Source organism: Barbatula barbatula (assembly GCF_947034865.1).
Source record: "Barbatula barbatula genome assembly, chromosome: 22".
Classification (NCBI taxonomy): domain Eukaryota; kingdom Metazoa; phylum Chordata; class Actinopteri; order Cypriniformes; family Nemacheilidae; genus Barbatula; species Barbatula barbatula.
Genome location: NC_136785.1, coordinates 6,267,800 through 6,284,452, shown reverse-complemented (window position 1 = coordinate 6,284,452; position 16,653 = coordinate 6,267,800). Strand labels below are relative to the sequence as shown.

At 38.5% G+C, this 16,653-nt stretch overlaps 2 protein-coding genes across 8 annotated transcripts in view; one reads left to right on the top strand and one right to left on the bottom strand.

Annotated features, from left to right (window-relative positions):
• Positions 1-690: 690 nt before the first annotated feature.
• wdr5 (WD repeat domain 5) lies at positions 691-7,477 on the top strand. The gene is made up of 14 exons (XM_079486221.1): positions 691-960; positions 3,077-3,211; positions 3,425-3,533; positions 3,767-3,840; positions 3,921-4,010; positions 4,197-4,286; positions 4,360-4,443; positions 4,546-4,601; positions 4,687-4,733; positions 4,976-5,051; positions 5,387-5,420; positions 5,506-5,580; positions 5,903-5,990; positions 6,099-7,477. Exons 2-14 carry the CDS (start codon positions 3,131-3,133, stop codon positions 6,197-6,199), a joined length of 1,005 nt encoding a protein of 334 aa, XP_079342347.1. The 5' UTR covers positions 691-960; positions 3,077-3,130; the 3' UTR covers positions 6,200-7,477.
• Positions 7,478-7,853: 376 nt separating this feature from the next.
• Positions 7,854-16,653, bottom strand: part of rxraa (retinoid X receptor, alpha a) — an 84,795-nt gene continuing 75,995 nt past the window's right edge. For all 7 annotated transcript variants that reach the window (XM_079486294.1, XM_079486296.1, XM_079486293.1 and 4 more), the window contains 5 exons: positions 14,771-14,900; positions 13,884-14,016; positions 12,368-12,459; positions 11,658-11,763; positions 7,854-10,796 (listed from right to left, as the gene is read on the bottom strand). In XM_079486294.1, coding sequence (XP_079342420.1) covers positions 10,649-10,796; positions 11,658-11,763; positions 12,368-12,459; positions 13,884-14,016; positions 14,771-14,900 — 609 coding nt within the window. In that variant the 3' untranslated portion in view covers positions 7,854-10,648. The remainder of the gene's footprint in view (positions 10,797-11,657; positions 11,764-12,367; positions 12,460-13,883; positions 14,017-14,770; positions 14,901-16,653) is intronic.

The window sequence follows — 16,653 nt, the reverse complement described above, 5'->3', positions numbered from 1 at the left end:
TATCAAGACAAAAAATATATATATAAAGAACATTGCTAAATTATTGACCAATTGGAAAGCCTTTGATTTACCTCGTTTTATTTGGCCACCTTTAATATAAATCAATTGAAAATATATATAAAAATTGTGTTTTTTTACACTATCTGGTATTATTTTTACTTAAACAATGAAACAGAGAAAAAAAATGCATATAAAAAAGGCAAAGAGTGCTACAAGGGTCTCTTCATATCATCAACGGTGCTTTTCGATAATGCCATATCAACAATAGAAAATACTCGAAGGAACTTGTGTGGTATAGTTAAAAAGCCTTTAATAGATTTAAAGCTTTAAAAAAATGTTGATTACAATTTTAATAGTAGAAAGACTGGGTATGTGTAGGTCAAAGGAAAGCGTCGTTATAATAGCAAAGCAGTACAGTGTTGACGCATTTTTTTCAATCCTTTATTATGATTATGATTTATAATGAACAACAAAAATACAATAACAACATTCATCCTCCACACTCTGTAGTGAATTGTACACCATAAATTCCCACATATTACGTAAACAAACAAACAAAATAAAGAAAAAAGAAAAGAAAAATGACACTCTGAAACCAAAAGCAACAAAGACTATAAATATGTAGCTTTTGTAAATCTAACCTCTTTTAAACAACTAACATATTAAGAAAACGTGACGCATCATCCTCATGGCGCAGACATATGGAGCTTGAAAAATGTCCCTCTCGGTTCGCTGTTGTGCTTAGCGCATGCGCACTCGTGGCCACTCACAGCCACATTACCGCCTGAGTCTGCGGTGGAAAAGCACTCATCCACCATCGCATTCAGTGCTATCGTATACACACAGTGCATTATTAAAACTGAGTGTCGCGCGATTTATAAATATTTTGTCCTCCATACCCAACCGCGGGTTTACCCCAGAAGACGAAAGCGACTATTATTTCCCCATCAGGAGCCGCAGGTGAACGAGTTTTGTCGCTGCTTTTGTTGTCTGAATGTATGGAGAGAGAGAGAGAGAGAGAGAGAGAGGGGGGGAGGCATGTGTGCAGAGAAAATGATCCGTCAAACTGTAACAAATTTTGTATAAATGAGATTACACGAGCGATCGCGGTAAACCTTTAAAATAATACGAAGACTTGCAAACCACATGTTAAGTGTGTAGTAGCCTAGCGTTGCAGCCGAGCCATCGAAAGGCCCCGTGTCGGGAAAGCCCTGCAGCTAACATGCTAACAGTGTGTATCAATGTGTATTTACACACAACTCTTTCCTCTGACACACAGACACGAGCTCTCTAAGTGACATTTAGTTTTTAGCTCTAGTGTTTGTCCATGTGATGCATGTGTGTGATGGTTGTCGTTTCGTAAACGTCTCATTGCCAACGGTCTTGTCATTCTTGATGTTAGGAATCGAGTTTGTTAAATGATTAGGCATTCGTTAAAGTCGAAAATATGTATTATGTCTAACGTCAGTGATACTGTTTTGTCAGCTCTTTAATAATCACATGTAAATAACAAAATATGTGGGTAATGTTACTGTAGCACGTGGACTGTATGTTTACATCTACAAGTTTAGTATTTAAAAATGTTTAGTGTTTATAAACAGACGAGAGCATAAATATTGACATTTTATTTAGAAATGTACCTCTATCTGTGCCAGAGGGATATCTAGATTTTTTTCACAGGACAAAATATACATCTGAAAAATCTAACGCATTTAATTGGTTAATCTTTACGCTTTAACCAATATTCCTGAAATAATTCACAAAGTAGTTAGAACTCTTAACCCTGTGTGTATTTTTACAACCTGAATTCTGGAAATGTCGGGACGTCTTTTAAAGGGGAATAAAATGACTCAAAATCACACAAGTTAATATTTTATTCACAATCGAATACGGTGAACATAAGAAATGTGTAAATTGAGAAATCGCACAATATATGCACAAAATGAGCTCATTTCAAATTCGATGCCTGCTACAGGTCTTAACACGGTTGGGACGGGGGCAACAATCAAAGTCTCTCAGAAGTACAGATGGGCAGAGGCTCTCCAATCTGTGAAAGAGTGCATTCAAATACCTTTGTTGGAAGCCCGTGGTCTTCAGGCCCTCAGACGACACGGTATTGCTCATCGGCATGTTTCTGTCATTGACATTACAAAATGGGCCCAGGAATACTTCCAGAAACCACTATCGGTAAACACAATCTGCCGTGCCATCTGCAGATGCCAACTAAAGCTCTATCATCCAAAAAGGAAGCCATATGTGAACATGTTCCAGAAGCGCTTTCCTCGTCGTGTCCTGTGGACCGAGGCTCCTTTATAAAAGACTGTTTCAAAGAGGAAAAGTGCTCTATGGTCAGACAACTCCAAATTTGACATTCTTGTTGGAAATCACGGACGCAGTGTCCTCCGGGCTAAAGAGGAGAGAGATATTCCAGCATGTTGTCGGCGTTCGGTTCAAAAGCCAGCATCTCTGATGGTATGGGGGTGAATAAGGTATGGGCAGCTTGCATGTCTTGGAAGGCCTTGTGTATTTCAGCAGGACTATAAAAAACCATTACAACAAGCATGGCTTTGTAGTAGAAGAATCTGGGTGCAGAATTAGCCTGTCTGCAGTCCAGATCTTTTCACCAGAAGAGAACATTTGGCGCATCATTAAACAAAAAACACTTCAAAAGGCGACCGAAGCTCTTCAGCAGCTGGAAACCTATATCAGGCAAGAATGGGACAAAATTCCAACACCAAAACTCCAGAAACTCATTACCTCGTTGCCCACACGTCTTCAAACTGTTTTGAAAAGAAGAGGAGATGCCACACCATGGTAAACATGCCCCGTGCCAACTTATGTGAGACCTATAGCAGGCATAAAATTTGAAATGAGCTCATTTTGTGCATCAAATCTGTTTAAACATCTGTTATGTTTTCTATGTTCTATCGAGAATAAAGTATTGTCTCGTGTGATTTGGAGAATTCATTCATTTAAAAATAAAAAAAACGTCCGAACGACCATTTCTGGAATTCGGGTTATATATTAAGAAGGCTATTGTGACTCAGAGTTTAACCAGTTCGTCTCAATTTAACAGCTGGGTTGACGTTGAACCTACTTCTGTAAACCTGATCTCTCCAGCTTGGTCACCATGGCAACTGAGGAGAAGAAACCAGACACAGAGGCTACTAAAACACAGCCAGCATCAGCCGCCTCTGCCAGCCAGAGTAAGGTAAAGAACGCATTGTGACTTTACAGTGACCCAACCGAAGGCCCATATTCTAACACACTGCTGCATGCCCTACAGAGCTTGGGTGGGTAGTTATGTGTGCTAAACACAAAATGTTACATTATGTTGTTATATTTACAATACATCTTATGATGTAACATTGCCCTTTACAGTTGCACTTTAATAATATTTCTTTTTAATTTAACCCTGATGTAGTCAGCACCTGTGAAGCCAAACTACACCTTGAAATTTACATTAGCCGGCCATACAAAAGCAGTCTCTTCTGTCAAGTTCAGTCCAAGTGGCGAGTGGCTTGCCAGCTCATGTAAGTACAGTTTGTTTTGTTAAGTATTTACATATCCTGGGAATCAAACCCATGACCTTGTTTTGGTGGCACCATGCTATGCCTGTTGGCGATGCGAACACATCACTACTACTATTACTAATAGAAAAGACAGCATTGCATCTCAGCCAGATTATTGTTGTTATAGCCAAGAGATGGATTGGAACATTTTGCATCAACAGCTGGATGAAATGTTTCCTTTTTCTTCCTGCCAGCTGCTGATAAGCTAATCAAAATATGGGGAGCGTATGATGGAAAATTTGAGAAGACGATATCTGGACACAAACTTGTGAGTTCTTGGAAAGTTCCTTGGTCTCAAAGCAGTGCTGTTTTCACTTCAGAAGGTGACTGATTTTGTCTCTCATGCAGGGTATTTCAGATGTGGCCTGGTCCTCGGATTCCAACCTGCTGGTGTCGGCTTCTGACGACAAAACCCTGAAGATCTGGGACGTGAGCTCTGTAAGTTAGACGGGCCGGGCTCAAGTCACACTAATAGTGAAGAGAATAAACTGTTAAATATTTCGAAATCATGTAGAAAATGTGGATCTGAAAGATCACAACATACACACAATATAGTAGTGTTGCTTTCAGGATGTTGGATTTTCATGCGCCTTTTCCTCATGCTTCTCTTGCTTTGCTCATCAGGGAAAATGCTTAAAGACGTTAAAGGGCCACAGCAACTATGTGTTCTGTTGCAATTTTAACCCTCAATCCAATCTCATCGTATCCGGATCTGTAAGTCCACGTCTTCAACGTTTCATTGTTTTAATTCAGACACGCATAACTATTTTTGTCATTTCCATGGCAGTTTGACGAGAGCGTGCGGATTTGGGATGTTAAAACTGGGAAATGCCTGAAGACCCTGCCAGCACATTCTGACCCTGTGTCTGCTGTGAGTGTCTCCATGACCCTTGCTCAACAGTGTTTTGCATGTTTCATTCATGACGATGAATGTGTTTACAGTCCAAGTAAATTGAATCTTTTTTTGTTATAGGTTCATTTCAATAGAGACGGTTCATTGATTGTGTCCAGCAGTTATGACGGTCTCTGGTGAGTAAAACTGCTTTGTTTTTGGAGTGGATAAAGATGTCCAAATGGATAGACTAACACTCATTCTTATTTGACTTTTAAACAGTCGTATCTGGGATACAGCTTCAGGACAGTGCCTTAAGACACTCATCGGTAAGTTCACCAGTTATATACCAACTACTGTACTTACCTTAGTTATTTACTGTACATAACCATCCTTCAGGTCAGGTCTCATTTGAGTTTAAAGCAGACTGTTGCTGACTCTAAAGTGTTAAATCTAAAGTTTGTCAGCAAACTCATACATGACAGCCAGGCAAACAAGACGTTAAGAGTTTCTTTCAGAAATTGCATGAAAACATTAACAAAATAACAATAACTGTGCCTGTGTTCCTCAGATGATGACAATCCTCCCGTGTCATTTGTGAAATTCTCTCCCAATGGCAAATATATCTTGGCTGCCACCCTGGACAAGTGAGTCAGATTTCCTAATGTTCTAAGCCTTACAAAGGAAATGTCTTCAAATTATGGGTGTACAGATATAAAGGGGCACAATATATCCCAGGAGACATTTTTTTTTCTATGTTTTTTGCTTCTAATTTTAATAAAAAAAAAATGTATATATATATTATAACTGTTCTCTCTTAAGCTTTCTAAATTTCTTTTAAGTAAAGAAATGTAAACTCTCACTGTGAACCCAGTTTTGTGTATTGTATTAAATGAGCTGAATGTATTTTACACTACTGTATAAAATAGCTTTTATTCCTAATGGCCTTCTATAATAAAACATGCATTCTGTTTGGTTTTAGCACTTTGAAGCTTTGGGACTACAGCAAAGGAAAGGTTAGGAGTCTTTCTGTTTGGTTTAATGTCAGTTTGATCGTATTGACAATTGTTCATTGAAATAACACACTTCTCTCCTGTTTAGTGCTTGAAAACATACACCGGTCATAAAAATGAGAAGTACTGCATATTTGCAAATTTCTCTGTCACTGGTGGAAAGGTATGTAAGCTTCAACAATACACGCTTGTTTTACTGATTTAGGCCATGTCTACATAATGAAAAACTGAAAAGTTTTTCCTGTTGAGTTTTTGAAAAGTTTCACGTACACATGACAGCGTTATCAAAACGCTCTGCATTTACATCCAGGAAAACTGTAGTATGCATGCCAGGCCAATGAAAAGCGATGTTGATGTGTAAAGAAAACGCAGTTTCCGTCTAAATGGACAGCCAAAAGGCATAATAGTTTTGAGTTTTTAGTAGAAAACGGTCTTGTGTAAACGGCCTCTAAGTAATAATTGTGATGTTAATATATTTTCCTCAGTGGATTGTCTCTGGCTCAGAGGACAACATGGTCTATATCTGGAATCTTCAGACTAAGGAGATTGTACAGAAACTACAGGGCCATACAGGTAGAGGCTTTAAAGGAAACACGACACTAACTAAAGTTACCGCTTACAATCTCAGGCACAGTTGTTCCAATGTGTTTTTATTAAAACATTCTCATTTTTTGCATCTAGACGTGGTGATCTCGACCGCCTGCCACCCTACAGAGAACATCATTGCATCAGCAGCACTAGAAAACGACAAAACGATCAAACTTTGGAGGAGCGATTGCTAAGCCTCGAACGTATTTTACATTTATTTTTTAATTTTGTATTGTTCATTTTGTGGAGGGAAGAGACTTTTGTTTTTCATTTGATACGTCGTGCTAGGCCGATCACACTTGACCTGAAGGCTTGGCGAGAGGGTGTGATGCTCCCCACCCAGAGATACCCTAACACAGCATCCCTTCACTTCAGCTTGTGCACTAAACCAATCTCTCACTCTCTCTCTTTTTCTCTGCCTTACATCTGTCATCTGTCAGTTAAACCAGCACCTCCAGAAAACAGTCTCTGTTTGCAAATGTAGGCAGCTTTGTGTAAACTCCACAACAACAAGCAAGGTTTTTTTGTGTGTTTATTGTCTCATAAGTTTGGTTGAATGACAGTTCTCTGTGTATTGATCATTTGTACGCCTCCCCATGCCAGCAGAAAGCCTTTAGCACATATTAAGTGGCCATTTTAACATAAATGTACTAGCAGGGTTTTCAAAAGTAACTTACAATGTCAAATGAAGCGTCCTCTTATGAAATGCTTTGTCTGGCAGAGGGATGTGCTTGGAACCGTGCCACTCCACTCTATTCATATATCTGTACAGCACAAAAATGTGATATGCGAAAACAGCAATTCATTGTGTTCAGAGCTAATAATAAAAGTACTTTTGTTGTTGCAGTTAAGGACAAAATTAGGATTAGAAGACCATCTGGTTATTCCAACAGCTCTGTTAGAAAAAAATTGAACCCGCCTTACCCAACATCCTCTGTGGATTCGTTTTGGTGCTTATGGAAATTAAAACATCTGAGAACGAGTATGGAACCCTTCACACTGTTATTCTTACAAAGAAACTTCATACAGAAATGATCTTATGAACCCTCTTCAATGTTATTTGGTATCTCTCACACAACATATGCAATCTTTGCCGGTTAGCGAGTTGAGCGTTGCTTTATTCTAAATATGCCATAACCTTACATTTCGTGACCAAATGCAGAGTTCGTATGCGCTAGAGCCTTGAGATGTTTTCTGTTACATACTTGCAGCTTCTCTGTTCTTGGATATGTTTACCTTTTTTTCTGTGGTGGTCTTAACTGTGTCTCAAGTAGCTGATAGTACAGTAAGAGTGTTTTATTTACTGCTCAAAGTGGATGGCGGTTTGACACAGACCCATCCTCTGTACTGGACTCTGTTTCTGGCCGGATTTTCGGTGCACTGCAGTGATAAGGGCTGCATGAGGAATTGTATCTGGTTTGCATTTAGTCACCTTGGACTTGACCTGTGACTCAATAAAGATTTTTTACTTGTATATGTCTGATGTCGTCACTATAATCACAGCATAAAAATAACATGCACATCTGATCTAGTGAGCATTTCGGTTCAAAATACTGTATTGCGTGAAAATCTAATATTAATTGTATTTAGCAGAATGTGTATAATTTGGCACTCCTATAAACATCTTTACCATAAATGGCATTATCTTACTTTCAGTATTATCAGTTGTACACAAATGACGATCATTAAATTTGGTTATGTTTCATGAGTATGTAACGCTTGTTTTTTTCTTCTGAAAATGTGTAACATTGAATTCTGCATCTTCACGAAATATCACTGCATAGTTTTCGGCAAACAAAAGTAAAAAACCTACAGCAGTGTTTTCATTTTTAACTTTATTTTTTATTTGCATGAAAGACAAAACATCAAAGAACAACCCACAAAGAACAAATGACTTTCGTTTCATTAAAAATAGACAAAAACGTGGATGAGAGGACAATCGCATCTCTTTGAGATGGCAAAAGAAAGACATAAGGCAAGTACAGGTGAAAGTGAAGGTGTCAGAGCTACACGCCCCACTTTAAAATGCTCGGATTTGTATTTTCTCCACATTTCAAATCAACATTTACACAATGTACACAACAGCCCACAGGAGGAGGAAGGGGAATAAGCAAGAGATACAATTACATTTGTACAAAAATAGATTTTTCTCAATGTTTTTTAAACGTTGTATTTCTGTGACGACTAAAGGTGTGATTGTGTCAGAGCTACTGTTTACTACACTTTACAATATAAATCATCTAAGCAACAGGTTTCTTTATCTTTTTCGCCCACCGGGCTTTTGTCTTTGCTGCTTTTGTATTTAAAACGATTCAGTCAAGGAGCTGGTGAAACATCTTTTCTAAGGGCTTGGAACTGCTGGTATAGTTAAACATTTTCAGTTCGTTTTTTGTGATTTAAGTCTGAATACAAAAGTTTCAGCAAATAAAAAGATTCTAATATCTGAGAATAGAAGAGTGCAATCAGGTCTGGTTTTAGTCAATTTAAGCCAAACTCTCGGCTCCCACTTGTCTGGAAACATTTAAAAGAATGAATTTATATACTTTCATATTTAGAAATATACACACATTTACATATAGACAAAATATAGCTTTATGTTATAAAGCATTTGTGTATGTATTAATTCTATCTAGGTTATCATTTCTGCATTAGTTCAGAAATCTCCTGTCCATTTCAATTTCTTCATTAATAAACTTACAAACCTGCATATGGCTTCAAGATACCTGTGATCTGAGACACTCGTCTATTAAAAGCCATACAAAGCCAATTCGGTTCATTTTCCACATAAAAGAAAAAAGGGCAATGAGGTAAAAGATCATTTTTAGAACACATTTTATCCAGAGACATCCTCATCATTTCAACATTTAACTCTGGCTAAACCACTTTGTCTGATTTAAATCATGCTATTGCTAAAGAGCGTTGCGAAACTGCACTCAAACAAAAACAAACATGGATAACATCATGTAAAAGTGCCATTCCTCCGATTAAATACTTGTACAAAATTCAAGTAAAGTTGCAGTGCTGCATCTCCACCACTAGGGGGAAGTATCAGCTCTCCCATTGCCTCACAATTCCCTACCTATAGACTTCACTCTATATCTGAGACGCAAGTCTAATATCTCTCTTCAAACTGCTGTCTGGTATTATGACTGGACCTCCAAATCTGGTCTCCAGGGTACCGAGACGCTTTATTCTTGTATACACATTCTGTGATCTTTCCGAACCCATCTGGCCGTTCAGTTTGTAAGAATTCAACTTTTCTATGGACAGTCTTTGGGAAAAATGCTAAATGCATAGATTAGCAGCAGCAGCTTGCGAAAGAAAGAAAACGTTGAAGATGGCGAATTACAGACCCCCCAAAAATATTTCACAAAAACGCAAATTGTAAAAAAGTTTGTTTCGAGACATTATGAATGCTTGCTGGTTAAAACTCCGCCAAACCTCCATTTTCACAACACGACAGAAATGGGGCTTGAAATATGAGGATTAAGTGCTTTGAAACAAAGAACATTGTAATAATGCACAAAAGCTCGACTGCATGAGACGTGGACGAGGGACACAAAGGACTCGATATACCGTATTAAAAGTGAGTAAAAGAGAGGTAACTGCACGTTTGAAAAATACAGGATACCAATACTGAGTTGGTTGTAGTAAACTGTACAAGTGTTAAGCTAGTTTACAAATCGACTTGAGGTGAACTGGTATACAGACGACACACACAGTGGGATGTGTAGGTGACATACAGGTGTCCTCAGGTTTAAACTTTGACGCTTCAGCGATGCTCCGAGTATCCCAGATTCGAATTTTAAAAGCTTGTGTTTAGAGTGCGCAATAAAATTCATGATCCAACTTGTTCATCTGTAAGCGCAGACCATGTGACAGGACGGCATGGACCGCATCGGGATCTACTCAAATCAGCACTGGAACCTGAGTGGTTATTGCGTATCCAGCAGAGTGAACTGGACTGAAAGAATCCAGTCTGTGATCGGGTCTGTAACTTTGATAGTTTTCTACAGGGAAAAGTCATTTATGAGGAACAGGCGGCAATTGTAAAAGAATTCGAATCTCAATAACATCCGGGAATCTGGGTAGCTCCTACTTTGGATCAAAAACATTGTTTTAGAATCTTCAAGCTACCAGTCTCACAATATCATCCTTAGCATCTCCCAGACGTCTTTGCGTCCAGACAAGTCAACTGTCTCTGCAGAAGTTGGTCCTAACCAACTCTAAATACTGAATGCAAGGTCGCTTGCAAGTCCACCCACTCTTCAGGATCCCTCATTGTATCCCAAAATGCACAATCCTGCGACTGCCCAGTGAAGCGCTGCACCTTTTCTAATCTCTTCTGTTTCTCCATCATCATTTAACAACATACACCCACTGAAGAATTGTTTGATACACCCGTGTCCATTGTTGTCTGTGGGCTTGAGGACCACCGTCATCTTTTTTTAATGTGTTATATATATTTATATCTTTATACAAGGATGCCGAGACTATATTTGAAACGCCAAAGAAGTTATTAAAAGTCAATCCTGTAGTCTCTTCACTCACTGGCAAATGGTGTCACACGATCATTTTTTGGGGGAGGGTGGTAGGGGTGGACGGACCCTCATTTACCCCAGCAACAAGAGGGAGTTATTTTATTATGTCATTTGGTGTGGCGCCTCTAGCATCTCCATGAGGAAGGTGTCGATGGGCGTGTCTCCTATGAGTTTAAAGAAGAACAAGTGCTCTAGACATTTCAGTCCGATAGAGCGCAGGGCCGGGAGCCGCAGCAACAGCTTAGCAAACCTGTGCACACACACAGAAAAAACATTATTCAGTATTCACAAAGGAACACGACAATGTGAAAGACTGACAGCATGACAAGACACATGAAAACTGGGATAAATATCCAGATTATCACATACAAATAATTTAGGAATTTAGAAAATACTGAGCATCTTCATGTTCTGCAAATTAATGCAAATGGAAACAATACTTTATTTTGGAATTTGGTAGAAATATAGTTAGTAGCTTACAGAATGAAACAAAATGATAATGTTACCTAAACACATACATAAATATTTTTAAATCAGAAAAACTAATTTTGAAATGGTCTCTTATTTATGTATATATAGTAAAGTCAACCACTACGATTATAGGATTCATAACCCTTTTATCTGTATTTGTCTGAACGTTTTGGAAAAACCTCTTTACAAATCGTGTCTTGTAGTATAATAATAACAAGTATAATATTAAAATGAACTGTTTAATAATAATAAATAAAAAAAGGAATAATTAAAATCTTAAAATAAAATATTACATCATAAAAATATAAAAAACAATATATAATAAATATAATACAATACAATAAAATGTACTCAACCAGGCGGGCAGGACTCAAGATGATTAAAAAAGAACTATTAAAAAAACTAAAATAAAAATCAAGATATTTCGTAGTTTTGGTTATATTTATAATGAATATACATGTAGAACCTGTAGAATATTTTACTTTGTAAATTGTAAGCAGGGGGCCTTAAAGTAAAAAAGGTTGACATCCGCTGATATGATATGTGATATATGATTAAAGACGATATATTATAATAATGCTAAAAGGACTGTGATGTCATGCTCAATCTAAGAACAAGAAGTAAAAAACAGGTTCTGTACCTTCCAGGTTGTTCAGGGTACTTCTGCTTACAGTAAGCTTCCAGAGAGGCATAAACCTTCTCTCTCAGCGCCTCCACCTCACCAGGGTTCGATAGACCTTTGGAGTCTGAAATGAATGCAGAATATAGTTTGGTTCAGGAGGAACTGTCCCATCCTCCCCAGCACGGTTTCAAAGTGAGAGACAGCTCCTGCCGTGCCACTGGGCGGGACGAGAGTTCCAGCTACTTTTTTCAAAAGTGTTCAGCAGAAAAGTGTGTAGATGTTTTTTCCAGATTAAACACAAGTGAATCTCTGAAACTCATCTTCTGTGAATTCAAGCTGGTTCTCTGGATGAGTTTTCTGAGAACCTCTTATTGAGAGAATGAGAGCAGTGGTTTTGTTTGTTATAAAGTAAATGGAACATAGAAGAGGCCTGTCCTCAGAGAATAAAGCATGTGTCTAACTCATTAATGAATGGAAGGCCTTTTCATGCCGGCGATGAGGGCTGTGCTTACTGTGGGGTACAGAGGCCGAAGATATCAACGTTTTGAGGATAATTTTGTACATGTAAACATCCTCGAATGTCCTGTGTGAGACTCCAACTAAAGAGTGCCTTAAAATACATCTAAAAGCCTGCTGCAAGAAAGAAGAACCTTTCCATACAAACCAGCAACCAAAATACTTTTAATTGTAAAATATGTGTCCGAGACTCGGTGGAGGAGATAAGTTACCTGGGTTGAACAGGACGATGGCTCGAAGGCACCCCAGCTCTGTTTTATCCATCTGCATGTCTCTCATCTTTGACACCAGCTCTGTCAGGACCCTGAACACAAGACGAAACACACCGGTGAAAACCTCTTCCTTCACACTATTCAGAAACACCTCTCTCACTTTGCATATTAACAGCTGTGGGGAAAAAGATCTATAAAAGCAGATATTACTCCATACTGCTGTGACAGGCAGCATCTCACAAATATTAAGATCTCCTTAATAAACTTGACATCACTTCCTGTTTCCATCGAGCGGCGTCTCCTCTGATGGCCTCGACAGTGGTGCCAGACGGCCACATGCCCACTCTTAACACAGTCTAATTCAATTGACCGACTGAATAATTTGAGGGGGTCCAGAGTTGAAGTCGAGCAGCCACTTCATTTGCGGCACGGCTGTCGCTACCGGGAGTCCTGATAAAGAAACATTATCACTTCAACGCATCTAAATGCGAGCTGCATTATCGCAGAGATGTGATCTATTGTAAGCCGGCTGTTTCGCCTTTGGGCGGCAAGGACAGAGAGGACTCTTCGTCTTAATTCATATTTACTTATGAGTACTTTTTTAACAATGTATTTGTATTAAATACTTATTTCATTGTCAACTAGTACTGCTGCTTTGTTGTTTTACATGTGACAAATAAATGTACATTAGATGATGTCATGCACAAACTATGACTAATGAAAATGCTGGCAGCTAATAACGTTGGTCATTACATTGGCTGTTCTCACACATGTGCAGATACATTGTAAAGCTCTTTAGCAGAGCCGGGCGTCTCCATATTTTCTGATTTTATAATAAATGACACACAAATGGATTTCCTTTAACATTTTCTGTCTGAGCGCTCGAGCATTTCTGCGTGACCTCCGTTGCCCGCACGGCTGCATTTTTAATGAATATCGATGTAAATCGATAGAAATGTGCGTTCCTCCTGCCCTTCTGTCCTGCTGCTTAAAATGTCAAGGTTCCTCTTTTGCCCTTGTCATGATAATTTAGAGTTTGATCATCTCTTTGTGTCCATGTTTGAATACCAGCCAGTGTCACGGCTTTCAGATTGTTCTACAGAAATGTTGAAGCAAATCTGTTCGGTGCAGCTTTAAAATAGATCTGGACAGTTCAAAACATACACAACACAAATAATATAACAAGACATGTGCATAAAACGTTTTACAGGAAGTTTGCAGAAAACTATTTTGTAAGCTTATGAATATTAATGTAAAGATATATGCTAAGATAGTTCAGGCTGTCTACGATTATATCATATATTTCAGTTATTCTGGACCGGAGGAGACGACGGACACACCATCATTAATTTGATGGAACAAAAATGCAACCAGTTCAAAAGCTTTATTGTCAAATTGATGTGTTATTAGGTTTATCATTAACAAACCATAAACAACACTGTTCAGTGTCCTAAAATCCTAAAGTTTTGGATTTTATACAGCATATACTGTAATTTGAATAAAGCATCATTTTAACCTGTCAAATATGGCTCCAACACCGGCGCTGTGGGCGCTGTTCCTGTGAACGTGTAATCCGGTGGCCAACAGTATTCCATCCTTCACAGTTATAGAGCGATGTGAAAATGACGCAATGAGGAGCTCATTCCACCCTGAGAGACAAACATAAAATAATGATTAAACATTACGCACCATGTGAAAGTATTTAAGCAACAGGGCTCCTTTAAACCAATCTGCCTAGCAACTACAGTACATCCCCCACCCCATTTCCCCAGAGTTGAGCTCGGAAAAAGCTGAGATGCTTTCATCTATGAGACAGCAGAACTAAAGGGGTTATTTATAGAAAACCTGAGAGCTCGGAGAGAAGGAGAAATGCAGAGAAGACCACCTCTTCAGCTTGTTCTCAGAAGACCAGCGTTACTAATGCAACTAGCAATAAAGAAAATTAATCACAAGAGTGGTTTGTTTGTTCAATAGTGGTCTCCAGAACATCTAGTCAAACATTTATCTTTCCTTCAGCTTTTCGGAGAATAAAATCAGTCCGAGGCAGCCAAATAATGCGTTTTGGAACATGGAAGCTCTTGTTGTTAACAACAAATCTATTTAACACAACATGTTTAGATTTTCTGCAAAAAGCAAGTATGCAAAACTTGTTGACATGACTCGCCTGGATGGTTATTAGCATCCAAACCCGTATGACTGACTTTCTTCTGCAGAACCCAAAAGAAGAAATTTTGCATAACGTCGGTTGACTTCCATTATACTGCCACATTTCTCAAAATATCTTCTTAAGTGTCCCACAGAATAAAGACTCACATACAGGTTTTAAAGGTGAATAATGACAGAATGATATTTTTGGGTGAACTATCCCTTTAAGCATGTGTTTATCTCCGGTGTTAAACTCACCTGCTCGCAGGAGGATGACCTGGTCATCCAGAGGGAGCTCAGAGAAGTGTGGGATCCTTTTGGCCCATTCCACCAGAGTAAAGAGTTGCTTGTCTGCGGCCTGACAGATGTTTGTGACGGGGTCGTTGGGCTGGTTGAGGAAATAAGAACACAAGAGATGAGTCCCCAGTCCTAATGTCAACTGTAGATACTCTCCATGTCATTGGTTGTCAGCTACAACACCCAGATATCATCAATGCTTCTAACAGTCCATCACATGTGTGATGTCACATTTTTATGACTTTCAGAAGTATGAGGTGTACTGTATATGCGAATGCTAATGGTAACAGTGTTTTACACTGATAAAGAAGTAAAAACCATACACTCCACCTAACATAACTGTGACTCCATGCACACAGCGGTCTGTGAAAAATCTGCTCGGAGCGAGAGCGAACAGGAAGGCAAAACAAACAGTGCTTTTGCCCCAGCCTGTGCAGGAAATACCTGCAGAGAGACGCTGCTAAAAAATGACCCTTTCCAAGCATGCGTTTCCTACAGGAAGCTCCCTGGATAAGAATTTCACATGTTCGCCCATTCCCCAACGCCGTTACACATTTTAAAATCTCTATATTGGAGAATTAGACTTCAAAGTGGAACGTAGTATGAAAGTCAGAGAGTCATGCTACAAATGCACACATTGTTCTTGAAAGTAATGCTTGTGCGGGAGACTCCGAGCCGAGAGAATTTGCGCACGCCGAGTTTCCACCACCGCCTCCCGCGGATCTGAGTCTATTATCACGTCTCATTGCAGAACGCCATCAAAGAGAGCGAGAGGACAAATGAGAGATATGAAAAATGACCTAAATGATTCTCGCCTCATGTTGCGTGAAGAGAAGGGAAGGATAGATACAGCGCTTTGTTTCAGGAGATGAAAGAGTGAGCCAATGGACTGCGAAAAGAGGCGCAACGAGCGCAGGAGCGTAAAAAAGGGGAGGCGGTTTCTGAAAGGACCAGAACAAACACAAATTGAGTGGTGTTTTTAACTGAAGTGTTGGGAGAATGAGTGTTAGAAAACATCAACAGGACACCGTGGCGGGCGAAAGGACAAACAACGCTTAGGAAAATAAACAGAAAGGGGAAAAATCATATTTGTGTTTATCAGTATTGCCGGTCACATTCCTGGCCTCAGTTTTGGCAGCTTTACGTGGTGCATTAGAGGAAGTTTGACACAATGACACCACAATTATGAGTCAAGAGCTTTCAAAGGGTCAATATATTATGATCTACTACATACACTGTCATGCTTGTGTGAAAAGCAGAAAATCATTTGTTTTCCAATTGGTTATTATAGCGGTTGGAGAAAATCAATAGTGCAAAACATTATTATTTTTGCTGAGATTAGCTGGTCTTGCCGAGCTGATTCAAAAGAGGTTTTTGGGACTGGGAGAACGACCGAACAGCTAAACCATTTTAGCACAAAAAAACATCTAAGACCAGCATAGCCGTTCAGGCTTTTTTTTACTGAAATGCTCCAGTAAGGATGCATTATGTAAATAGGGATGATACAAGTTCAAATATGACCAAGCTTATTATAGCTAAAAACTTGAATAAACTAAACTAAAGCTAAATTAAATATTTTTTATAGAAACACAAAAAATGAACAATTAAATTTAATGAAAAAAGAAAATATTTTGACTAAAATTAAAGAAAAATACAAAAATAAAAATTAAAACAGCCTAAATATGAAATAAAAAAATGGCAAAACAAATAAACTAATATAAAAAATTACATGCATATAGCAAATAAAAAATGTTTATGATAAAAGCACATAACAAAATGCCTTAAAGTTGACCTGAAATTAACATGAAAACAAAAAAGTTAAAATAAAAAATGCAATTAAATAT

Excerpts from the sequence above, each read along its gene's own strand:
- wdr5 (XM_079486221.1), top strand. The coding sequence starts at position 3,131 with ATGGCAACTGAGGAGAAGAAACCAGACACAGAGGCTACTAAAACACAG. Across the intron at positions 3,841-3,920 it reads CGATATCTGGACACAAACTT|GGTATTTCAGATGTGGCCTG; the intron begins GTGAGTTCTTGG and ends TCTCTCATGCAG. Across the intron at positions 4,602-4,686 it reads AGCAGTTATGACGGTCTCTG|TCGTATCTGGGATACAGCTT; the intron begins GTGAGTAAAACT and ends ACTTTTAAACAG.